Here is a 27,246-nt window from a genome sequence, read left to right as displayed (position 1 = left end):
CAGTTCTTGTCAAACATGTAATTCATACAAAAGTACAACACTCCCGAAACATCAATTCATATTCATTTGAGATTCATGGAATCTTTCCCCCCAGCATTTACAACTATCCTATATAAATCATTCATGCGAAAATGCTGACTGCGTAAGGGAGAACCAGAATTCGAACTGATATATGATACAGAAAAGGGCCCTCCATAAATGTCAATAATACACTCAGTACAAATCCCCTCTTTTCAGTATGGTATAGGTGCAACTTGTTCAGGTGTCAGGTTTCATGAGGAACGTCAGCCAATGAGACATTCACATCACAGCCTGTCAAACGCTCACAGGGGTTAAGACAGTCAGGAAGTTCCCATTCTGCCAGGAAGGTTGACAAAGGAGCTCATGTAAGAATAGAGGCAGTCATAAGCGCATGTGAACGATACCTTCAGCAGTGGACTAAAATTTGGTGAGTGGATCTTTTTTTATTTTTTTTCTTCTCTACTAAAAGCACTGCAGGAGTGGAGGACTCCGAAGTAAGGAGGAGTCTTCATTTCTCTTTAATAAGATTAGCTACATGCATATGGAATTTGGATCTTAAATGCAAAAGGTTCTTTTTCATATGCACACTTCTATGATATGCAATACAGAGTAAATGAAACAGCAGCAAGCTACAAGGAAAGTCATTGTTTGACAGCATTTTTTTATACTGCAAATTCATTAGTAGGATAATTTGCAGAAACCTGCAGGTGCTCAAGGCACTGCAGAACTCATCACACGGCAGGGTATATATTAAAGGGTAATCAGGCGACATGACGGCTCAAATAAAGATGTCTTTGTTCAGCAACTCTTAGTTAAAATTAGGCAGACGTCACATTGCTGACAGTCATCAAATAAGGCAGTGGCCTCTGTGGCTGTAAACAGAACTTGTTGCCACTTGTGTTCCGTGTCCAAAATAATAGCTTTAAACATGCAAGTCAGTATCAGATAACTAGTCTGTTTTTTAACTTGTGTTTTGCATATTGCAAATGGATGTCAAACTCTAATAGTATCTATGCATTTAGGAAAAACAACAAGGGGAATTGAAGTCGTCTGCAAAACAGGAACAGTTGCATCTTCTTTTTTAAACAAAAACAAAACAAAAACTTTTCCCTTTTTAAATTCCCTGTAGCCTATATAGGCTTTTGGTTTTTCCACCGGACAGCAATTCTGTTGCAACCTCAAAACTTCAGTGCGTGTGTGTGGGATGTAAATTGTGAACTGCTCGACTTCACCGCGAAGCCTTGAGAATCTAAGAGGTCAAAAACAACGAAACTGTCAACATTTAGCACGCTTTAGGGACTTTAAAGAAGGTAGCGAGATGCACTGTCAGGCGCGAGGCACTTCAACGCGCTTAACACTCTTATCCACGCGTTTGCCACAAACACGTGCATGCAACTTTGGCAATGACTAATACAGGCATAACATAGTAAAAGTGTGTTTATTATTAAGATCGTTTAATATTGTGCACGCATCCTTTTGACAGGCTGAGAAAAATCGTTTCAGGTCAAACTGGGAACGGGAACGACTCGTGCCACTTTTGATGCGTGTGGGACTTGTGTTGACTGGTTTTCACGTGTGTCAGTGCATCATCTAAAAAGAGTTATTTTTGATACAGTGGAACATTTGAAGCATTTATGTTTTCATTCAGCTGCTGAACTTCACTCCCCCACATAAGACTCACTTTTATCTTCTGATGTTGCAGGTGAAGTGAAACTCCGTGCCAATCTGAAACTAGTGCTGGTTAACGCTCTGCCAAGTCGCTGCACGACTGCGTTAGTGAGGTTGTACAGTGGCCACGTGGTGCAAGATATAGCTTTCAGAAAATGTTGTGTTTGCGGGTTATAATTGCAAGTTCTAAAAACATGTGGTGGCTTTTTACAGTTCAGAGTAATTACGACATGGCATCAAGGCATCTCAACACTTTAGGGAATGTTTGTGCATTTCTATTGTGCATTTCTATGGCAACCAGTGTGGCGGTGCCTTGGACACCCCTGACATCTGACTGGCCACCCTGTGTGGAACTCTAAAATTTAGATCGCTACTTCCATAGAATGTAAGCAGGTGACAAATGAAATCGTGTGTCAGTATTTGATTCACGGTGCCTTTGGCCGTAAAGTGACGGCAGCCTGTAGCCTACCTCCTGCCGTAGCTGGCTGTCATTAAAGTTAATCAAAGATCAAAAATCACCCACTGATCTTGACTGAATAACTTTTGTAGCGCATGCCTAATATCAATCTAGCTTACTGCAGTGTGCAACAAGTTGAGCGAACGCACAGAGTAGCATTAAAACATCTTCAAACACACCCAAATAATGTATCTATAATGATAAAACAGTGCTGCATTATCCCACATCATTGACCCGCATACGCACGACCAGATGAAGTGGAAGCATCTGTCAATCTCGGCCATCTGCGGCATAATAAACGCTCAGCGAAATTAAATTGTCATCAAGCTACGCCTCTGTTTCGATGAAGGGACCTCTAAGCGGTTAAAGGGTTAGTTCACCCAAAAATGAAAATTATTTCATTAAATACTCACCCTCATGTCGTTGGACACCTCTAACACCTTCGTTCATCTTCAGAACACAAATGAAGATATTTTTGTTGAAAGCTGATGGCTGAGAAAGGCTTCAGAAAGGCCTCCATTGGCATTCAGTACATTTCCACTGACCCACTCACAAGACCCATAAAGGAACTAAAGACGTCATTACAAAGTCCATCTCACTACAGTGGCTGTACAATCATTTAACAATGCGACGAAAATAGTTATTGTGCGCACAAAAATTAAAATAACGACTTTATCCACCAAATTATTGACGTGAGCTTGATGCATGCGCGAGAATATGACGAAGCTCCGCTGTTCGAATCATAGCGAATACATGACCCAGAAGAGGAGAAGCGCCGCTATTGCGTGAGTTCCAGGTGAGTTTACATCAGAGACATACATGGAAGACAATAACTTGGCGGATAAAGTCATTATTTCTATTTTTGTGCACAAAAACTATTCTCGTCGCTTGGTAAAATGATTGTACAGTGCCGTTTATGGGTCTTGTGAGTGGGTCAGTGAAAATGTACTGAATGCCAATGGAGGCCTTTCTGAAGCCTTTCTCAGCCCTCAGCTTTCAACAAAAATATCTTAATTTGTGTTCTGAAGATGAACGAAGGTCTTACGTGTGTCCAACGACATGAGGGTGAGTAATTAATGAAATAATTTGCATTTTTGGGTGAACTAACCCTTTAAAAAGTTGCAATACGTACTTTTTTGCAATGGCACTATGCAACGCAAATTATAAGGAACGTTTTATGGTTTTGTGGCTTCATGTACAAATCGTAGCCTACGATATAAGTTTACAAATGTGTTGCATAGTCAACATACAGTATTCACCTCTCTGCTTAAGTGTACAAGGCACAACATAACCACATATGTACATAATCAAACGCGTCTAAGGGCAACAGTAGCCCAATTAAGGTTCTTCCAACCTCCATATAGTTCGTAAAACCTCTGGGACCACAGAAGTAATCACAGATAATTACTGAGCATTTCTAGTTTATTCTAATGAAAAGAATGAAAACAAACAGCTTTATTATCGTTACAGCATGAGTACCAGAGGTGAGCTCCTTCAATGTCTACGAAAATGGGAACCTTACAGTCAAAACGGATGAGAACCACTTGTGTAGGCAGTGGGTTTTTTTTTTTTTTTGCCTGTGTAAGTTGTCACGCATAGCGTACTTTTTAGATTTCACAGAATGATTCTGCTACGCTGATTCTCAGCTTAGCGTCAGTCAGCTCAGCTTCCTGTCCTATTCAGTGTGGCAGGGGCCAAGGAAGTGGTGAGTCTGTCATTACATTTTGTTTTATAAATATTTAATGCCTGTGAAGACGCTTTTATAGTATTTACAGTGTTTTATTGAAAGTTGGATGTTTCATTAGTGATGTTTATTTGCATTTGTAGTGAAAGCCATATGGTCAGTGGCAGTGGAGATATTGAAATCACTCAACTGAAAGTGCTCTAGGAGTTTCCCTGGTAGTTTTTTGTTAGGAAAAGTTTTAGTTTTTTTTTTTTTTTTGTTGGTAGAAAACAAATTTTGTAGGCTATTTATCTATGTTGTGGTAGATATATGAAAATGCTCCTTAATATTATTATTTCTACCATTACTACCTTACCATTGTAGACCAATTATGACCCTTCAAAAGTGTTTATTGCAAGGCAACTATAATGCTTAAAGGAGATTTCTGTCTCAAAAGCTCTATTTCTGAAGCATGAACAGATTCTGCTAGCTTATTTTGGTCAGTTCAACAGTGCATGTATGTAAAATAAGGCTAACTGTGGTCTAGCAGGGCACAGTGCGGAGGAAAAACTTACATGCAGGCTTAGTTCTGTAGACTTTTTTTCTCAAGTGACCAAATGTTTGCACAGTCATGTTAGCTTTCAGATACTGAAGGGAGATTGTGCAACACTTCTACGTTGCACTAAAGAACACTCTTTAACCGGTCATGTTTGAGAACATTGTCAGTTGAGTTTTAAGGGTTTCGAGTTCCTTGTCAACAGGCGACCTAAATGACGTCACTCTTAAAGAGAACGTCAAAGCAGTACGCGGCAGACCTGAGGTTTTGTGCTGCGTACTGAATTTTTCAGAAAACAGGCTCCCCAGTTTCTGAGCCGTCTCGTACTCGAATGCTTGCGTATCTTGTCGCTCTTTTTTGCCCAGACTTCCGTCAGCAAACTACTTTGTAACACACTCATGTAATTATATAATCATCACCTCATCATATGAGCTCTGTGAGGTCGGTTGCTGTGGTTAGGTTTGCGTCTGAGGGTGTGTTTTTATGTGCTGCTTTTCTCTGTAACACTTTGATGAACGTTTGATGTCCTTACTATTGTTTTGTAGGTCCTGTCTATCATCATCATTGCTCTTTTGTAACAAGTCAACCCCGTGAAGGCTAAAAAAGAAAACATATTTAAAGGAATAGTTTGCCTTAAAATAAGTATTCTGCTACCATTTACTTATACTTAAGTATTCCAACCACAAACCACCATTCCAACTTATTTTCCTCTGTAAAATGCAAAAGGAAAGCACTTTGAATAATGTGCTGGTCAATTTTTTCCACGCAATCTCTATTAATGGGGACTATCGGATAATGACTTTAGAAAAATTGTAGGAGAAGAGTCATATGGGCAACTTTAATTTTAATGTTGCATTTGAGTTTTTTCAGTCATCATTAATATATGGAAAAAACATTTTAATATATTAAAAATAACTTAAGGGATGAGTAAAGGATATATTTTGGGAATATTTGGATATCATTTGGGGTGAAAATTCCTGTATCTAATGCTAAATCTAAAACTACTAGAGTTATCCTTAATACCTTATTTTAATTTCTGCAGTTCAATCTGTGCTCTCATTGAACATCGTGCATGGACCATTTTAAGAACGTTCTAAAGCCTTCTGTTTTTCAGTTTCTGCAATCACACCTGTGAAACATTTGTTTGTGTGTCTTAAATAAACTACCAAGTCTTTCACTTTCAGTTCAGGACAAATTGAAACAATTACTAAAAACAATGTCTATTAGGTTTAGATCTTAATGTGGCATGGTTGAGGTTTTTGGTTCACACAAGGTGATAACACCAAGGAACTGTAGATCAGAAGAAGGCTATCTATGTTTAGAATCATTGTTGCAATATATAACAAGTCACATGTACCACTAAGCCAGATGCGGGGGTGTGATATTTAGACAAAAATCTGGAAGAACATGTATTCACACTTTGCAAACTGGCATAATAGGGAATAAAACAACAATATGTTCAGTTAAACATAGTTTGATTTAGGCAGCTAATGACTGAAAAAAAGAATCTGCCTCCTACATAGCCTAATTATCATGCTTTAGAGTTTAGAGTTTATTACAAGAAACCTTCAGAAAAGTAAGCATTTTAATGTTCACTAACACATGCAATGAGTGTTTTGTCCTACTTATGGTAAAATCTGGTTAGGACACTGTTTTATTCTGCACTCTTACAGAAAAATGCTTTTTGTGGTTTTAATACATGTTCCTGCTCTTTTTTTTCATCTGTGAAAACTCATCTACGCATGTTATTAGAAATGTGAATTAAAACTTTCTCTACTTCTGTAGTCATTTGTAGACTTTGTTCCTACTGCTTTCAACATTGAAACAGCACCATGAGCTCAACCTGTTTGTGTGAACAATGGAAGACGCATAGATCACATGTTAGAATGAGGCAAAAATAAATAAATATTCCTGTTATACTTTTCTGTTGTTTATTATGATTTTATGAGGTATGAAAGAGGTTTTTCATCGGTGGCTTTGCTGCAGGCTCATGTCGGCCCTCTTTCACTAGGCTATGTGTAGTAATGATAGCGCACAAATTAGGTGGAGGCAAAACAAGTGCAAAAGCTGGAGAATAAACCAAATTCAATTTGAATTCAAATATACACAAATATATTAGACAATTGTTCAGCAAGACAAGCTTCAGGAGGACTGTCAAGTCGCAGGCGTTGGACTGCACTGATAAATATTTTCAAATTGGTTCAGCTTATTATTTCTCTGAGGCAGCCGGGCGCACCAAATTGTAATTTAGGGAGTGGGTCGGAGGGGGTTTCAGACGGCTGTAGGTTACTGTTGATGGGAGATTTGCTGTCACATTTTTACAAGCTTGGATTGTGCTTTCTCCGACAACCAGTCCCACATCTTCTGATTAACAGCTTAATTGAGAGAATCTCTCTTGCCGTGACGACCTGAATTGAGCGTGGAAATTCCAAATTACGAGACGAGTTAAGCCACTGCAATCTCTCTCTCTCTTTTTATGGAGATGGCCTGTTTTCCTTTTTTTCTGGCTGCTGCACAAATACTGCAGTCCCATAAGGATGATGAGTTTGCCAAGACAGCCTATCATTAAGACAGACATTGTTGGAAACTCAGAAGTGAAGACCAGGAGAGCTTGGGTATATCTTTCGGGCAGGCGTTCCTCTTTATTGAGAAACACACTGTTGCTGCAGTCGTCCAAGTCTAATTCTAAACAGTATACATTGTAATTTATCCACATTTCAGGGGGAGGGATTTACACAGTAGAGGAGGAGACAATCTAAACAAAGGAATGCACATGTTGTTTAGGTAAAAGGGACACACCCCATACATTTCCAGGTCACCAGTCCTAATCCTATCAGCATAACAGTGCCAATCAAACCACCAATCCAAATCCTATCAGCATAACAGTACCAATCAGACGAATAGATGCAAATGTGATCACTCTGACAATGTTGCTTATAGATCAGGAAGTGCATAAAGACAAAAGACTGATTAGCTTGATCTCCTTAGAATGTAGTCAACCTGAAACCTCCAAACTGTAAAGCATTATGTACATAACAAACTGTTAGTATACTATTACATTGGAACCTTGATATAACAATTTATAAATTTGTAATCCCACAGTCCCCCCTTTGAGAGTTCTAATAACTCTCACATAATACAAATTTAAACCTTTATAAGTCCATTCTATAGCTTATGTTTGTTAGCATAAGCCCCATCTTCAATTCATGTAACTTGAAAAAGTTACAGGCACATATCACTTGCTCTGTGTTGATTGTCTGTAGTGACGAATGACATGCTGACACAGAAACAAACATGCCACTAGGGTCCGTGTAGTTCTTACGGGTAATGTTCTTTTGTGGTTGGAACAGTCCTTGTGAGTCATTTGTTAACCTTACAGGTTTCCGAACCATGAAGAATTATCTTCAGTCATCTGATGTAATTTTGCTTAAAGATCAAGAATGTCTTGTTGGATTTTGTTCAAGAGTACTTGACCACCATGTTTGTGCATAAGCGAGTCCTTGAATGCAGCCATCTTCCTGGTTTGTGGTTGGAGCTGAATTATGTAGAAACCAGGGTGCACCTGCCATTGAATTGGCTGGGTAGGATGTTGTAGACAGAAGTTCCTCCCATCATGTGCCACCCATGGGATTCTTGCTTCTCCTGAAGGCGGGTGTGGCATGCAGACAATCTTTCCAGCAAACATGGCATTTCTTGACATATTCATAAGCTCTAAGAATATGTTGTTTCTGGAGTCTACACTTTGTGCAATGTCCATGATGATTAGTAGCAAGGCAATCTTGATCATGTTGATGGATGACTGAAGTTCCCGTAGGTGATTCTCTGCGTTGTGTATTTTTTTTATATGACAGTTGGCTCAGTAGTGGGTCTAGTTGTTCTCTAGAGGTTGTGGCTTCATACGCAGGTGTGGAAGTTGGTGCGTATAGGTCTGGGGACAGCCATCAAGTGGTATCTGCACAGAGTAAGAAAGAAAACAAAAGACAGCAGAGCAGTATTTGTTCTAAAAGACTGCAAACATTGGGTTGTTTCCTCTGTTCAATCTGAGTCTGCTATTGTTGTTCCTTCTTTCCCTATGTCTTAATTCCTGCGACACCTAAAGAACAGTGAGGTAAGGATGGACTAGTGGGTCGGGGAAAGCCTATGAGGGAATCTTCACAGCAGGATTGGCCCCCGATGCCTGTTGCATTCGGTTCTTTCCTGGGCTCCTCACTGGTCCGTGTGTCCTAACCTATCCCTGTCGGTGGAGGAACAACTTTACAGTGTGACACATGCGTCCAAGCTTTCCTTCCCTGACACAACACTGCAGCTGCTGTAATCAACATCACTTGATGTGGTCCATGCCACTTAGGCTCTAAGGGCTTGTTTCTGAATGACTTTATCATCACCCACTGACCTGGGATGATCGTGTGTCCACCTTCTGGTGGCGTCTGCCAACACGACTCAACTCTCTCTCTGGCACTCTGTACTGACTTTGTGGGGTTATCAATGATTGAACCATCAACAAACAACTCCAATTCTGCATTCTCAATGGGAGTTTCTGCTATTTCACTTGTAGCTGCGTATGTGAGCGTAACACAATCGTGAGTCATTTCTCCTTCATCCTCTAACAAAACTTCAGTCATTACAGACATCATACATGAGGATGGGTTCGTGACAGGTGCACGCTGTAAAACAATGTTCGGGGCTGTGAGGGTTGTTAACCAATTTCCCCAACGAGAAGAGGTGACAGAGGTGACTTTTGCTTGATTCAATAGTGCGGACACTGCATGAGGGCATCTTACGTTTACAGTCTGTCCTAACACCATTTCTGATGAAGCCTGAAGGGCTGGATCATTGTTTAAACCTTCAGCCAATTTTGTAGGGATTACTGTAAATTCTGCACCTGTATCAAGCAAAACGTCAAACTCTTTCTCTTGTTTGCTACCGTTCACAAAAATGTTATTGTCATTGTGACGGATTACAGGGGAAAGGTAGCTACTCACAGCCCCAACAATTAGTTTTTTGCCTGTTCATTTTGTGCTTTTAGAAGAGCCTGAGCAAGCTGTCCTAAAGTTTCAGTGTACCCTGGCGGAACTACTTCAGGATTGTAGGTGGGCTGAGAAGGAACAGAATTATGCATAGCATTTCTTTTACTATCTTGCAACTTCTTCCTACACTCTTTCTCCCAGTGACCTGATTTTTCACAGTAGTTACATTTGCCTTTTCTCTTAGGCCATCTGTTGTCTTGATTTCTTGTGCTAAACGTAGCTGCTGCTACTCTTACTTTTGCCTTAACATCAGCATCTCTTTCCCATGTAGCTAACCTTTCTAGGTTACTTCTGAGAGTATTGTTAGACCAAGTTAGATCTAGGAATGGCAATGCTTTTCTGTACTCGGCTAAAAGACCATCTGACCAGACGCGAACAAAAGCTCCCTGGTCATCTAAAACACATTCAGAGTCATCAACTATTCCACTGTAAGTTATAGCTGACTGACAAAATCTTTCAGTGTATTCGCTGACAGTTTCTTCTTTCCTTTGCACACAGTTAGTGATTTTGGACCAGTCTACTTTGGGTCCCATGATATTCTTTAGAATTTTCAAAACACCTTCTCTCATATCGCCTTTACTGACATGTCGTAGTTCAGAAGTAACAGCAGACTCAAAACTGTTGAATTCAGATTCAGTTAGAATTTGTGACATCAGCTGTGTGACTTCTGTTAACGACATGTCGTAGAGACGCATTTTGCATAACAATGTCCTTCTAAACTCAGAAAAATGTGTGCGTGCTGAGGGTAAGCTCTGGGATAATCTTTCTATGTCTTTAGGTGCTAGTCCTTTAGCTATAGTTTGTACTTGTTCAACAGATTTATGAGGAACACTTTCAATCCCAGATCTTTTCCTTGCACCACATACCTTCACTGAATCAACAGGCACATCAGTTACTGTTTGGATAGCTACATCTGTTTCAAACAAAGTTTGTAAGTCAGGATAAGTGTTATCAGTCTGACTAACTTCATTCACATCAGTTTTCTCTGCAGCTTTGTTGCGGTTCAATTTCTTTGTCAAAGATGCTACCCTAGCACTGAACTCTTTGTTCTGTTTCTCTAGCTCTGAGATACGCTGAGACTGTTGTCTAGCTAGCGCTAAACCAAATTCTCTGTGACAACAAATAATGCCTTTCACATTGTTCTTGCGAATACATGCTCCTAAAACTTTTTTACATTCATCAATTGACCAAGTCTTGTCTGGATGGATCTCATATTTCTTTGTCAAATACAATCTGACTGACTCAGTCACAATTGAGTCCATATGCTCTCCTAACAATGACTTAAATTCACTATCTGACCACAAAGGCGTCGCAAGACCACCTTTTTCAATTGTGGAGAACAGTCTAGCATTCTTTCTATACATGTTTCTTTGTAACCACACAATCAAAACACTAAAACTCTAGTTAACAGAGGGTATACTTGTTAACATTGATCAACTACTGTTAACCTTCCTTGGTAAAACAGAGGACAACACAAATATTAGCCTGCAATGCTAATCTTCCCTGCTGAAAAACAGAGGCTGAACAACTATTAGCTGGTGATGCTAATTCTTCCCTGTCTGGAACAGAGGCAAACCAATTCTTCCCTGCCTGAGAAACAGAGGCAAAACAATTCTTCCCTGCTTGAAACAGAGGCTTTTAAACAATTCTTCCCTGCCTGAAACAGAGGCTTATAAACAATTCTTCCCTGCTTGAAAAACAGAGGCAAAACAATTCTTCCCTGCTTGAAACAGAGGCTTTTAAACAATTCTTCCCTGCTTGAAACAGAGGCTTATAAACAATTCTTCCATGCCTGAAACAGAGACTTATAAACAATTCTTCCCTGCCGAAACAGAGGCTTACAAACTATTAGCTTGTGATGCTAACCTTCCCTGCCTGCAAAACAGAGGATAACTTTCATCTCTAAAACACATTTTTTAGAGGATAACTTAGTTAATCAAACCCTACAGCTGTCTGATAACTCTTCTCTGGCTGTGCAGAGGATAACAAATTTGTACTGGTCTTAATGGTTCTTTTGGATAGAGTGACTCACCAACCCTTGGTTGTACAGAACAATTCAGCTGGATTCAGTCTGGAACGAAGTCAGAATCTTTGTTGAGCTGGATTCAGTCTGGAACAAAGTCAGAATCTTTGCTGAGCTGGATTCAGTCTGGAACGTGGTCAGAATCTTTGCTGAGCTGGATTCAGTCTGGAATGTGGTCAGAATCTTTGTTGAGCTGGATTCAGTCTGGAACGTGGTCAGAATCTTTGCTGAGCTGGATTCAGTCTGGAATGTGGTCAGAATCTTTGTTGAGCTGGATTCAGTCTGGAACGTGGTCAGAATCTTTGCTGAGCTGGATTCAGTCTGGAACGTGGTCAGAATCTTTGCTGAGCTGGATTCAGTCTGGAATGTGGTCAGAATCTTTGTTGAGCTGGATTCAGGTGGAACAAAGTCAGAATCTTTGCTGAGCTGGATTCAGTCTGGAACGTGGTCAGAATCTTTGTTGAGCTGGATTCAGGTGAGGATCTCTATCCGGGTCACGGCACCAAAACTGTTGGAAACTCAGAAGTGAAGACCAGGAGAGCTTGGGTATATCTTTCGGGCAGGCGTTCCTCTTTATTGAGAAACACACTGTTGCTGCAGTCGTCCAAGTCTAATTCTAAACAGTATACATTGTAATTTATCCACATTTCAGGGGGAGGGATTTACACAGTAGAGGAGGAGACAATCTAAACAAAGGAATGCACATGTTGTTTAGGTAAAAGGGACACACCCCATACATTTCCAGGTCACCAGTCCTAATCCTATCAGCATAACAGTGCCAATCAAACCACCAATCCAAATCCTATCAGCATAACAGTACCAATCAGACGAATAGATGCAAATGTGATCACTCTGACAATGTTGCTTATAGATCAGGAAGTGCATAAAGACAAAAGACTGATTAGCTTGATCTCCTTAGAATGTAGTCAACCTGAAACCTCCAAACTGTAAAGCATTATGTACATAACAAACTGTTAGTATACTATTACATTGGAACCTTGATATAACAATTTATAAATTTGTAATCCCACAACATACTGGTATCACTACCATGGTGCTTCTTTTATTTTCACTTATTAATAGTTTTGGACACATTTAAGACATGCACGCCACAGTTGAAGACTTGAAAATGCAATGTAATTAGGACAAAATGTTCCAGACTGGTTTCAGCTGCTGTTCCAATTATATGATAATTTGCTAATTAGACTAACAAATATAGCCTTGTTAGGGTCAAAGCAACCTCTCCACTCAGCACAGTTCTAAGTATTCACAGGTTGTTGTACAAACAAAGCTTATTTGACAGAGTCGCACTTATTTTTTATTTCATTTCTTTTATTGACATGTTCACAAGTCAACACCAAGCCACCACTTATCTCTGTTGGGCAGTAAAGGCCCTGAGACCTCAAGTAAACTGAAGAATGAACTGGTTTTCGATAGTTCGAAACAGCTTGCCAAAGCAAAACACAAGTTAAGTATTGTTTTGAGAGGAAAGTCTACAGCACATATTTATATATTCATACAGTGCATCCGGAAAGTATTTACAACTTGTCACATTTTCCACATTTGGTTATGTAATAGCCTTATTTCAAAATGGATGAGATTAATTATTTTCCTCAAAATTCTACAAACAATAATGACAACGTGAATGTTCGAACAATGTGTGAATTTGTTTTGAAATCTTTCACATGAAAAATTCACAGCCTTTGCCGTGACATTTAAAAATGAGGTCAGGTGTATCCTGTTTCCACTGATCATCCTTGAGATGATTCTAAAACTTGATTGAAGTCCTGTAGGTAAAGTCCTTGAAGTCCTGAAGGTAAATTCAGTTGATTGGACATTATTTGGAAAGGCATACACATGTCTACATATGGTCCCACAGTTAACAGTGCATGCGTGTGTCTTAATCAGCGCTCTAGTTAAGTAGTCAGGGCACTGATCAGGACATAAGTCAATGGGCTGACTCCCTAAACAGTGCCCTAACTACTGAACTAGGGAGCTGATTTACACGCTACGCACCCCATGTCAGACCACAAACCAAGGCATGAAGTCCAAGGAATTATCTGTAGACCCCAGAAACAGGATTGTATAGAGGCAGAGATATGGGGAGGGGTACAGATAAATAATTATGCAGCATTGAAGGTCCCAATGAGCACAGCGGCCACAATCAGCCTTAAATGAAAGAAGTTTGGAACCACCAGGACTCTCCCTAGAGCTGGCTGCCGGGCCAAACTGAGCAATCGGGGGAGAAGGGTCTTAGTCAGGGAGATGACCAAGAACCCAAGGGTCACTCTGACAGAGCTCCAGCGTTTCTTTGTGGCGAGAGAGAGAATAACCTTCCAGAAGAACAACCATATATGTAGCACTCCACCAATCAGGCCTATATAGTAGAGAAAGCCACTCCTCAGTGAAAGGTACATGACAGCCTGCCTGGACATTGCCAAAACGCACCTAAAGGACTCTCAGTCCATGAGAAACAAAATTCTCTGGTCTGATGAAACAGATTAAACTCCTTGACCTCATGTCTGGAGGAAACCAGGCACTGCCAATACCATCCCTGCAGTGAAGCATGGTGGTGGCAGCATCATGCTGTGGGGATGTTTTTCAGCGACAAGGAACTGAGAGACTAGTCAGGATCGAGGGAAAGCTCATAAACCTGCTCTAGAGCACTCTGGAAATCAGACTGGGGTGAAGGTTCATCTTCCAAAAGGACAAAAACCCTAAGCACACAGCCAAGATAACAGAGGAGTGGGTACGGGACAACTCTGTGAATGGCAGTGTGGGTCGTGTTGGTATATTCACTATATGTATAGCTTGTTTGAGCATCAGCAAGAACCAATAAATTAAATTTTGTGTGTTACCCAGCACGTTTGAGCAAATTAACCTATGAAGTTCAACCTCATGTGTTATGCAGTACATTTAAGCTTCCGCAAGAACCACTGAGGTTCATTCTGGTGTTACGCAGCACGGTTGAGCTTCAGAAAGAACCATTTAGGTTAATTCTCGTGTTACGCAGCACGTTTGAGCTTCAGCAAGAACCAATGACATTTATTCTAATGTGTTATAAAGTTATAAAGTTGTTTCTATAGAAATATAATTTATTTTTGAGAACAATTTAATGTGTTAAATTAACACTATCTGTGATTTTAACGGATATTATATCATATAGTGTCTGTAGTTATGTACTGTATATATCTCTCTCATATAGTGTCTCAAAACCACAACATTTTTGTGAATTATTTTATCCTAAAGGGTGCTTTCTCTCATAGAATTACTCAGCCCAAGCTGTTATAGTTACTGGCTCATACTAAATTCTCAAATGAATTGTTGGAATATCTGATTCATTCAAGTAAACTAATTCAGTTAATTGTGTTGTCTTTGTCTAAATTTACCTGTTCTATTTGAGATTGTTCATTCATTCAAAACATGACTGATTAAATTATAAATTATAGGCTTATTGTTTAGAACACATGTATTGTCAGTCTTTGCACAGGGAAACCGTCCAAAGTGTATGTCCAGTTGGGGTAGTAGAATGTGAATGGAGAAAGCAGGTGTACAAAGTCCTGGTGTCACTTCCCTGTATGGAGATCCCAGTTATTGTCATAACAGCAGCAGGAAGTGGAAGCCCGACACAATGGGCACATATAACAATATCTGGATGAAGAGTAGAAGCTTGTAAGATTGATATGCAGGCCACTGAAGGGGAATTTGGGACCTTAGGCATAATGCTTATTTGATTGTATGGCAAAAGCCTTTGCTATATTTAACTATTTTAGCTAGAACTGGGGAAAAGGTCATTCCCGGACCAGTTTTTATTTCCTAGTCCATAAGTCGATACAAAAATAAATAGGTGTAATTGTTAAGAGGAACAGCCAGCGGAAGCTGCCCTCGGCCAGCTGTGTGTGTCAAACATTTGCCTGAATTATGATCAGCAGACAGTTTTGGGAAGTAAAGTCTTAAAAATATAACTTGTTACATTCCTCCTTCAGGTTTGTGGTTTAGTTTTATCATTTAAAGCCATTTGGCAGCTTGTCGGATGGTTTCACAATGAAGGCTGTTAAATCATAAAGGTGTAAAACTAGGTTATAAATCTCATGTAAGTCTGAAAGGAATCAATTCTTACTGTTACAAGAAATGAGGGTGGTCAAAATTATTTACATTTCTATTAAAATATCTCAAATTCTGCTTGCCTTCAAGCGGGAAGAGCTTAATAAGTTAAATTTAGGACTGCATGAATGGTCTGACAAATTCAACTTTGTTTCTGATAGGATCACTATTGGTAAAAATGATTGACTATTAGCATACAGTTTGGATTGCCGGTTGATTGGAGAACTCGCATATAGGAACAGGGAGAGCAGTAATAACTCCCTTAGTAAACAGAACAGAACCTGATTCATAGACTGATTCATGGGGAATCAGAATACCAAATCCTGACTGGACGAGAGGAGGAGCTGGGGATGGAGGAGGGTGAATGAGCTATGGAGAACGTGATAGCTGCTGAACTGACGCTACATTTTTACATTGTTCTTTGAGGCTTTTACGCTCTGTTTAGTTCCTCTCCCTATGAAGCCCCTCCTTCCAAAAAGAGCACTGTGCTGATTGGTCAGCTTGACCGTGTTGTGATTGGTCAACTCCTTTGAGCGTTTTTTTTTTTTGCCACGTCCACAACATAAACAACAAGTTTCAACATACTAACTCTAGGCCTCGCTAATTATTTAAATGAGGAATATTGTGACGTCCATGTTCCCAGAAGAAAACTTCAAGACTACAAAGCATTTCAGGGAGTTCAGGAATGTGCTTACTGATATAAAAAATAACTCCCTTTAGAGTGACTTGGTGTTTTTTTAATTAATTTGTTTCCTTTTTTTTACACTAAAAGAGCAACATTACACACTAAAGAAAGTTGAAAATGTAACTTTTAGATAGACACTAGCATATGCCCTTAAATATATGTGAAAATTATGATTTTAAGGGAGCAAAAAGGATGAATACCCACACTGTGCAGTAACTGACTGTCATGGGAAAATGAACTAAAAACTAAACCAAAACTGATTAGTATGACTGGCCTGCATGGGCCTCAAAGAAGCCCATGGCACCCAGCATCAGTTTCCCGTTGACTGTGCTTCAGCAAAAAGAAAAAAAGGAAAAAAAAGGTGCATTGCACACAAGACCACAAACTTGACAAACCATGAACCACAAGTCAGCCAATTTCATGATAAGATAAAGCCAAAAGACTAACTTCTGTTAAATTTGTACTATTTAATCTGATTAAATTCCTAGTTGTTTAACAACACCGACATATATTTTCAACTATGGCATGTCATGGTGCAATAGATTACTGTGATCCGTTTGAGATTAGAGAATGTTTTTCTATGTGAATTTATCTAGGCTACACACAGGCTGGGTTCAGAGGGTTGCCTCTCTATCAAAGCTTTTAAGAAATCTAAATGTAGTGTTCTAATGTGTAGAGTAATTTTTTTCCTCCTTATTTCTCTCTTTTCCTAGAATAAGAAGATGCTGCGTTTACTCTTTCTGTTTTTGATTATTCAAGGATCAGGTAAGTTCATTTTATCTATGCTTAAGTTATTCCGTCGTTCTTTGATCAAAAGTTCTCTGTCCTATTCAGATGTTTATTTTTGGTCTCAATCCATCTTTTTCTTCTCATGTCTGTCTAAAGTAACTGCATCAGTGACGGGCTTGGCGAACCAATCCTCCTGTTACTAGCTATTTAGCAGACCCTTTTTCATTTAAAACACCTTGAACACTCAGTTTTAGAGATTTTCTATCAGTCACTTAGATGCGTGACAAATGAAATGCTCTCTCTCTCTCTCTCTCTCTCTCTCTCTCTCTCTCTCTCTCTCTCTCTCTCTCTCTCTCTCTCTCTCTCTCTCTCTCTCCCTCTCTCTCTATGTTTATATATATATATATATATATATATATATATATATATATATATATATATATATATATATATATATCATTTCATTTCAATTACTATTTTAAACGTGTGTGTGTATGCATGTGTGTATGTATATATATATATATATATATATATATATATATATATATATATATATATATATATATATACACACAGACAATGGGGCTGTTTCACCTTCACTCAGTTGTGACTTTTATAATAATTGGTTAGGTTGGAATGAGTGCTAACCTATTATTTATGTATTCTAATTAACAGCCGTAAAATCAGAAGACACAGAAGGAACCTCTTCAGGGTCTTTCGGTATGAAATATCTCATATTTTCTGACAATTCCAAAAAATCTCATTCTTATAATGTAATATGCAGTATATATAAATTATATAAAACATAAAAATGAAATAAAAATGTTATAGCATGATATAATTTGTTGTACTTACCTTGATTTATACAATTGGAATACATAGATTATTATTTTATCAATAAATACATTATTTTATTTTACTATAATGCAGAAAAAATACTATAACAAGGAGAATCTAATGGGAATCACTGTGGGGAAATAATTGGGGGAAAGTTGAAACTGAATTTTGGAGTTAGGTAATGTGCTTAATTGTCATGAAAGATATTTCACAAAGCTAAAAAATGCATATTTTTTGATTAATTTACATTTTGGGAGGGTGGGGGGGGGGTGAAACTTGACATCCATAAAGTTTGTTAAATAACCATCACAATATTATTTTTAATGTATTTTTTATCTTCATATTCACACATTTGCCAGGTGACGATGAGGATGCTGATGACGAGTATTCTAGCGACGGTGGGTATTCCTCTCCAGTCGCTCAAGTAACATGAAGACAGGTTGTTACTGTAAGATGTGACCAGCTCATCCGCCACATTAATTCCTGAAAGCAATCAATTAGTGTCTCCCAGCAGAGCGGCGCTGATAGCCCCAGTTCCATCCGCACCACTGTCCGTCCCCTTAATGGACGTTGGCAGGCTCATACAGCTTTCCTGTGCGAGGAGCTGTCCATCTTCATCAGCAGAATGATTGCTCTCTGATAGAATTACTGAGCTGTTAAAGCAAGCCCTGCTCACCAGCTCTGGCCAGAGGCAGATGGGAAGGGTGGGAGGTGAAATGGAGGGAAGTAAAACTCTCCAATATGAGCACGCTCAGAATTGTGATTCATTTCCCAGCTAATTTCCTAGAAAAGGCAAAAAGAAATGTCAGTGATTAACAAGAAGAATTGGCTCAAAAATGTGGCCTAGATACATCGAGCTATTCATATGGGCAAATCTAGATGGTGGTTGTATCTCTCCACCATTAAAGCTGTTGTAAAATGTCTCTAATATCTGGCAAATATCACTTAGAAAAGCCATAAACAGACAAAAAGAACTTGGCTGACCAATGGCATACAAAATATTTTTTACAAAATATTTTTTTACAAAAGCTGTAATGTGTGGTAGTCCAGTAGTGCACAAAACAACCAAATTTAAAAAGCATACATCCCGTTAAGCTCAAAGCACATTGAAAAAGCCACAAAACAACAGAATCAAGCCACAACACCACTGAAATGCTCCCGACCACTAGGGGGCTCTCGAGTGCGGTAAAGTTAGTTTTCCTTGCCATTATTCTATAGATTTGTCAGTCTTACAAAGATATAAACAGTTTTAAGTTTTAAGTGTGTAACCATTGTATATCGACATGAAAAATAAATTCAAAATCACCTACATGCATTATAGCATGTATCTTGCATCATGCATGTATTTACTCGCTATCACAGCGCAAGGGAGCACCTGCCCATTCCACCTAGTGGTTGAAACATATCATTTGTATGAATTAAAATGACTTTTTTTTAAATGTTCAAGTTCAAATGTTGTGGATTACTGAGGGTGCGTTCACACTTGTAGTTCGGTTCGTTTGGTTAGTTTGGTCCGGACCAAAAAACAAAAACAAAACATATAGTCCTGGTCCGCTTAGCTTTCACACTGGCATTTTTAACAGCGAACCTTAAGTTACCAAATCAAAGGCATACGGAAATACAAATTTCACGACGGAGCTTACCGAACATTCAAAAGCGTGTTCATATGGTTTTATTTTTTACCAGCTGAGAACTCACATAGAGCTCATAAAATGTTCAAAACAAAACAGCAGCAGTTTCCTCCGTTGTACGCATTAGCGAATATCTGTTGCAAAAGAGATGGCAGTTTCCGTCGTATGTAGACTATCAACTAATGGGCAACAAGTCCTTTGATGAGAAGAACCAGGTATGCTTATTGTGCATTTTTTCTAGCATTATCGAAACATGATCGTCGGACCACGTATTGATGAGGCTCCTCGTTGCGCCATGTTCGCCCTCTAACGCTACTCATTTTGGATACACCGATTTTTCCATGTCATCAAATCAGCTGACTTGTAGTGTCGCATCTTGTGACATCACGTCCTGTTTTTGGTTTGTTTATCTTTTAAGCGGTCTCGGCCTGCTTATTTGGAGCGCACCAGGGTTCTGATGACAGTGTTCACATATGTTCAAATGAACCGCACTAACCGAGCAATCGCACCAGGGTTTGTTTTAATTGAGCCAAACATGACAAGTGTGAACGCACCCTGAATCATTATTACCAATACAAACAAGCTGTGGAATTTTAACATGTCTGTTTTTAAATGTTAAATGTAATTTTAATTACTTTTAGTTTTAAGTACATGGTAGAATTGGCAGACGTTCCCTTGGCCATCAAGCACCGCGGGAGTGGGTAAAAGCATTCACGATTATAAATATGCAGCTATAATGCATGTAGGTGATTTTTAATTGATATTTTTCATTCTTCTATAATTCTTAAATGATTGTAGTATTGATATTTTTGATAAGTGGCGAATCTATAGAACAATGGCAAGGGAAACTAACTTTACCGCACTCCGAGAGCCCCCTAGTGGTCGGGAGATTTCCGTTCCGTTGTGGCTTTTTCGTAGTGTGGTGGCTTGATTCCATTGTGTTGTGGCTTGGTTCCGTTGTGTTGTGAACTTATGTTTGCTTTTTAAATTCCGTTGTGTTATGCACTACTGTGCCACTGTAATGTAATGGGGCCTTGTTTGAACATAATCATCAGTAACATTGAGAGTCGTTACCATTGTTGATATGATAACAGCAGTAGCGTACCATGGGCTTTCAGTCAGGGCCTTCACTAACGATCAACACACCCCACACCGTCACCATAACACCACACACACACACTGATACATACAAAACACAATAATGCACTGTACGCAATACTGTTACTAACCTCGCTTTCAAAGTGTTTGTTGGGAAGGGGCCAAGCAAAAAGTACATGCGGGACTAAAAGGCAATTTGACTATTTATTGATGATACTGCACTCACGTGTCACCGTTTGGGCAAATGGTGAAATGAATCAAAATCAGCTGGCACAAATACTCTTAAACAAACAAAAACATGGATCAACACGAACATCAAAAGAAACAGAAAAAACACCGCCTGTTAGCTAACGTTACTGGCTTGACATCAGGATCAATCATTCGAACACATCCGCAGCGGCCTTAGCTCATTTCACATAGAACGCTCACAACCCGCGAAAAGTTAAAACAGCTGATGACATCAGCAGGGGGTAGCGCACCGACACATCGCTGGGCCCCTGGGCTGTCCTATCATTACACATCAACATTTGATTGGCTGTTGACCCACGTCAGTCAAAGCTATGGTCCAATGGAAAATAGCAGCTTAAATGGAAGGCTAGCTATTCTAATAGTGCTGGACCTCTGAGCTGTGGTGCGTTTAAATGATATCATGATGACATATGGAAAATACAGCTCAGCCTCACAAAAAATAAATACATTCTTTCTGGAAATATAATCGTTGTATATATAATAAATATCATGAATATCATCCATGTTTTCTTTTTGTTTTCCAGTGATTAATCCGTATAATGGGGTTCAGGTTAAATCAGAAGTTCCTGAAGCAGATCCTGGATTAGATAAATCTACAGGAGGTGAAGAAGCTGGAGGTTGGAAAAAATTCAAATTCTTCTATTTATGGACACATTCATATTTCAGATTTGCATTAATGAATATGTGCACAAATGTAATGTACATCCTCCTTGTTTTTTATTGTCAATTTTTAGGTACAACCTTGGTAATCGTCATAGCAGCCGTTAGCGTCACAGTTCTGGCCATTGCAAGTATTGTAGGTAGGTTGGGTCTGTTAAAACAGGCATGTACTAACTAGACCATAGTGTGCTACTACTACTACATAAGTCATGCATTTAGCTTTCACATAGTGTTTTCAAGCTGCAATATATAATTTGTCCGTCCGCTAGAGGGCGTCTCTAGCGGACGGGAAAATTACATAGTGCAGCTAGTTTTAGTTTGATGATGCCAAGTTTGAGCACAGCATGTGGGACATGTGGTCTTCACCTCACAGCCGGTGGAAAAGAATCAGGATAGGACTCATGGTCATGGATGTGATTATTAAAGTTACTGTAGTAAGTAGCACAGCAGGATGAGTGTTGTGGAGCTGAGCAAGGCCGCTGGAGCGAATGTTGAGAAACACGGCTTGCGAGCAGCGGGACTTTTATTACGAAGGGACACAGTCGCTATTTCTGCTTTTCCGGTCATGAGTATGAGGACCCAGCTCTGTTTATCATATTAGATACAAGTGTGTTTAAAATTATGTTATGACATTACTCTGTGCGTTCGCTCACCGGCTGCTGTGACACTTGTTTACACTGCTAAGAGTAAAGCGTTTCTGCAAAATAAAACCAGAAACCGAGGGTCACACAAATATGATGCAATTGACAGGCGACTTCCTCAGATGCTATGCTCAGACGTCCTGGCTCCTTGGTTAAAATAGCATTTTTCTCACAATTTACAAATAATTGGAAACATTTGGGAAATTGTAATGACTCAACTGAACAAAATATATAACACTGGCCTAGTGGTTTGTGGATATTTACTGCAAAAGTACTACATAGTGCACCTTTAAAAAGATAAAATTTACATGAAATATCTGAGATGTTTGTTTCCTGTTGATGTATGAGCTGTTCTTCCATTCCAGAAAAGTATAGCTCGATCTCATTAGTATTCGTAGGTATTTGTATAACATTTACATGTACATTTTTGTGTATTTTGATTATACAATGACATGTACAATATGGACATGATAGCAACTTGAATAAAGTTAAAGTATTTAGTGTTAGGGTCATACAAATATTAATTGTTTATTTAACTGTAAAAAAAACAACCATCACCTATCCTGTGAACCTACTGATTACATATAATATAATATAATATAATATAATATAATATAATATAATATAATATAATATAATATAATATAATATAATATAATAATTTTAGTGATCAATTTTAGTGATCCACTGAAATGTTGCACAAAATTTGTTATAAATTCAAATTAAGTAATTTAAATAAATTGATGCCTTTGAACATATTTTATTAATGTCATTAATTTAATGCATTTAAATCAACATATTAATTAGGGGAATATTCCATAATCTCAAAAAGGATTCATATAAATTAAACACCCTGTTATTTTGCAAGTTCTCCCACTTAGAAATCATGGAGGGGTCTGAAATTGTCATCGTAGGTGCATGTCCACTGTGAGAGACATAATCAAAAAAAAAAAAAAAAAAAACGAATTCACAACAACACAATGCATGCCTTTTTTTACAGCTGCAAATAAGTAGTGGAACACTTGAGAATATTAATGTTAATATTTGGTACAGTAGCCTTTGTTTGCAATTTAAACGGTCAAACGTTTCCTGTAGTTTTTCACCAGTTTTGCACACACTGCAAGAGGGATTTTGGCCCACTCCTCCACACAGATCTTCACTAGATCAGCCAGGTTTCTGGCCTGTCGCTGAGAAACACAGAGTTTGAGCTCCCTCCAAAGATTCTCTATTGGGTTTAGGTCTGGAGACTGGCTAGGCCATGCCAGAACCTTGATATGCTTCTTACAGAGCCCACTCTTTGGTTATCCTGGCTGTGTGCTTCGGGTCATTGTCATGTTGGAAGACCCAGCCTCGACCCATCTTCAATGCTCTAACTGAGGGAAGGAGGTTGTTCCCCAAAATTTTGCAATACATGGCCCTGGTCATCCTCTCCTTAATACAGTGCAGTCGCCCTGTCCCATGTGCAGAAAAACACCCCCAAAGCATAATGCTACTACCCCCATGCTTCACAGCGGGGATGGTGTTCTTAGGATGGGACTCATCATTCTAATTCCTCCAAACACATTTAGTGGAATTATGACCAAAAACTTCTATTTTAGTCTCATCTGACCACATGACTTTCTACCATGACTCCTCTGGATCATCCAAATGGTCATGGGCAAACTTAAGACGGGCCTGGACATGTGCTGGTTTAAGCAGGGGAACCTTCCGTGCTATGCATGATATCAAACCATAACATCTTAGTGTATTACCAACAGTAACCTTGGAAACAGTGGTCCCAGCTCCTCCTGTGTAGTTCTGGGCTGATTTCTCACCTTTCTTAGGATCATTGAGACCCCACGAGGTGAAATCTTGCATGGAGCCCCAGTCCGAGGGAGATTTACAGTCATGTTTAGCTTCTTCCATTTTCTAATGACTGCTCCAACAGTGAACCTTTTTTCACCGATGTCTCTCACAGTGGACACTCACCTACGATGCCAATTTCAGACCCATCCATGATTTCCAAGTGGGAGAACTTGCAAAATAGCAGGGTGTTCAAATACTTATTTTCCTCACTGTATGTGTCTAAAGTTGTTTATGTGTTTTAGATGCTGTCTATTTGATAGTAAAGTACACTTCAGTGCATATGCAAATGTATGAAAACGTGCTAGAAACACACTTTACATACAATACTTATGACTACTAATAAGATCACGTTGCAAATGCAAGCCCAGGAATACTTCCTTTTTAATTATATTTGTACATTTTATGGGATACATGCTGTAAATGAGTAACTAAAGGATCCCTTTCAAGGGAACTCTAGACTGCGCCCTATAGGATGCAGTGTCTAGTTCCCTTCATAGGTTATAATCATAACCTGAGACGCTCTGTCTGATTGTCACAGGTCGTTTAATATGGGTGTGTACTTTACAAGAAATTTCCACTCTCACTGAATCTAAATCTGTAGACCAAATTCTTGCCAAGCCATACTGTGATTAGTGCTTAATGTCGTGGTTTATTTCAACAAAAAAAGCAACACCATTTGCATACAGTAGGCGTTCTGTGAGGTCATTCAGAACTGATACTTAAGATTTGACAATGCCAAGCCCTGTAATGCAAAAGATAAAATAATTTTTTTTTTTTTTTTTATCTCTACAGCTACTGTCTTCTTCAGACGCTACTTGCAACGCCGAGAACAGGGGTAAGACTGATTTAGTTTTGCTTGCCAATTTCAAATGACCTGTGCGTCAGGCAAACATATATTGAAGAAGTGTTATTAAAAACTCATGCTGGGTTGAATATAGCAAAATCCATTTGACAGAAATGTGTGTGCACTCCCCGCAAACTATTCCCCGCATTTGCAGTGTGGATTTGAACATGCTTTTGTGTGTAGAGGTTTGAATGCTTCACTCTCCCTAATAATTTGGAAAATATTGAAGGAGAAGCTTGCACTGCTATTGCTTGTTTATTAGTTGTTCCACATGGTGCCTTATTACTGGATCTAAGAAGGATTTGGCAGTGCTTACTGGAAAATGAATGGCGAAAAGAAGTGAATTTCTCACCTTTAGCTTACTTGACACTTTATCTTGAGTGACACATCAGCGCTTATATTTCCAAGGCGGCTATGTTGCTCCACCCCATCAGCTTTTGGGGTGGTTCAACCAGTCCGATGGGTAACAGATCTCTGAATCCCTGGTAACCCACTAAACACAAGACGACAGCAGTATGCGAGACAATAGAGGGCCGCATGCAGGAGGGATAGGCCACCATTAGCAGCGGGTTGGTACATGTGCATTGATGACTCCACTTTCCAGCCATCTGTCAAACACCCCTCAAGCCCTGAGCTGTTAAAAACAAGTCCCTGAAACAAAAAGAAGAAAAGGACAGAAAACAAGCCAGGCGTTGACTAACATGAACAAGACATGACCTGCTAAACTCTCTATGAGTTAACGGTGTGGGAATATGTCATGGCCACATTTGAAAATGAAAAGTTGCATTTAAAAAAAATTAGCAAACCAACCTATTCCATGTCTGTTTGTCATGATGTTATCAGACACAAAACTACCTGAACCAGTTTATGAGAGAGAGAGAGAGAGAGAGAGAGAGAGAGAGAGAGAGAGAGAGAGAGAGAGAGAGAGAGAGAGAGAGAGAGAGAGAAGGAACAAGGAAGTAAAAAAAAGCTGTTGAAATGTTAACATTTGAATTATTATTACACAGCCACACTTCCATACCCCATGACCTTACCTGAATCAGTACAGTAAACAATATACCAAATTACACAATAGTTACCTATACATTGCATGTTAAAGTCTCTAATTTGTATACACTGCATCTCTAAATAAGCATTCAGTCCCCTGTGCATTTAAAGAAACAGTTCACCCCCCAAATATTCTGTCATCATTTACTCACCCTTCACAAAATTGATAATGATTTCGTCTCAGAGTTTAACAGCTTTGGCCCTGTCCCAAATGGCACACTTCATGTGTCTGTTAGGCCAGAGGTCTTCAACCCTGCTCCTGGGAGCCTATTGTCCTGAAAAGTTTATTTCCGGCCTGCTTCAGCACACCTGCCTGTGCATTTTCAAGCGACCCTGAAAAGCATGAATGGCTCCTTCAGGTGTGTTTGATTACGGTTGGAGCTTAACTCTGCAGGACGTGGGTTCTCAGGAGCGGGGTTGAAGACCTCTGCCGTATGATGTCCCGTTTGTCATTTTAGGTTTCTTTGCGGCAGATATGCGCCCTTGATTTGCACTTTTGCCAAGGCCGCAAGCCCACGAGTAAAAGTGGCATGATGCAATGAAAGTGTGCACTTGGAGGAAGATCATGAAGGCTTAGGGTTCCATTTGGCAGGACCATAGGGTACAATGGGGCTAAAGGCACACCTTAAGAAAAAATATATAGCTTTTAACTACTCCTAAAGTAAATAGGTAGTATGATTGCACAAATAAAATTAAATAATTATAATTATAAAAATTATAAAAAAGTAATATATATATATATAAATTAGCTAAAATAATGTTTTTTGTTAAATGCTAAGTTGATAAAGTGTGTTCAAAACAAGGTTGCACTATTTTTTTGTCTATTGATAAATAAAATTATATTTTTTTTGTTCAATAAATATACTGTCATTTAAAATATGTCAGTATAAAAATAAATTTTAAAAAGCTGAAATATATATTAAAAAGTAAATATTTACAGAATTTTAAGACAAATGCCTTCTTAATGATTTTCAATTTTGTTCAAGCTAATTAAAGGAACAGTTTTTCAATAAACTGAACAATATGTAAAATTACAATATAAGCACTGCAAGATCCCGATAATAATTTAATATAGATTTACAGAACAATAAATTACATTTTACTATATGATATGAGTAATATCGTTGTACTATGATTGTTTCATGATAAATATGAGTATTATCTCTAAGGTGGACACCCAACTTAATATATGAATCTGAATCCAACCATGTCATGTCATGTCAGCATGGCATTGCATGTATGGTCATTTTACATATTCTTCTGTTATTAAAAAAAAAAAAAAACCTGTTGCTCTGATTAGCTTGAACAAAACTGAATCAATAAGAAGATATTTGTCTCAGAATACAGCATATTCAATAATTTAAGTGATTCACCTATGCTACTGAATTCTGCAACATTTAAAAATATATATTAGATCAAATTATCTTTTTTTTTCCTTTTTTCTTTTCTTTATGACCTCAG

The 27,246-nt window shown here is 38.8% G+C and overlaps 1 protein-coding gene across 2 annotated transcripts in view; it reads left to right on the top strand.

The window, feature by feature from the left end:
• The first annotated feature begins 312 nt into the window (after positions 1-312).
• si:dkey-262k9.2 (uncharacterized) overlaps positions 313-27,246 on the top strand; it is a 32,373-nt gene continuing 5,439 nt past the window's right edge. Inside the window, exons 1-7 of one of the 2 annotated variants that reach the window (XM_067450295.1) lie at positions 313-448; positions 16,918-16,969; positions 17,609-17,653; positions 18,130-18,168; positions 21,273-21,365; positions 21,483-21,548; positions 24,687-24,729. In XM_067450295.1, coding sequence (XP_067306396.1) covers positions 16,927-16,969; positions 17,609-17,653; positions 18,130-18,168; positions 21,273-21,365; positions 21,483-21,548; positions 24,687-24,729 — 329 coding nt within the window. In that variant the 5' untranslated portion in view covers positions 313-448; positions 16,918-16,926. Of the gene's footprint in view, positions 449-3,794; positions 3,852-16,917; positions 16,970-17,608; positions 17,654-18,129; positions 18,169-21,272; positions 21,366-21,482; positions 21,549-24,686; positions 24,730-27,246 lie in introns of those variants that run through there. The other variant, XM_067450296.1, reaches the window with a different exon arrangement.

The sequence above is a fragment of the Pseudorasbora parva genome, chromosome 8, assembly GCF_024679245.1.
Source record: "Pseudorasbora parva isolate DD20220531a chromosome 8, ASM2467924v1, whole genome shotgun sequence".
NCBI classification, from domain to species: Eukaryota; Metazoa; Chordata; class Actinopteri; order Cypriniformes; family Gobionidae; genus Pseudorasbora; species Pseudorasbora parva.
This window is presented reverse-complemented; position numbering and strand designations above follow the sequence as displayed.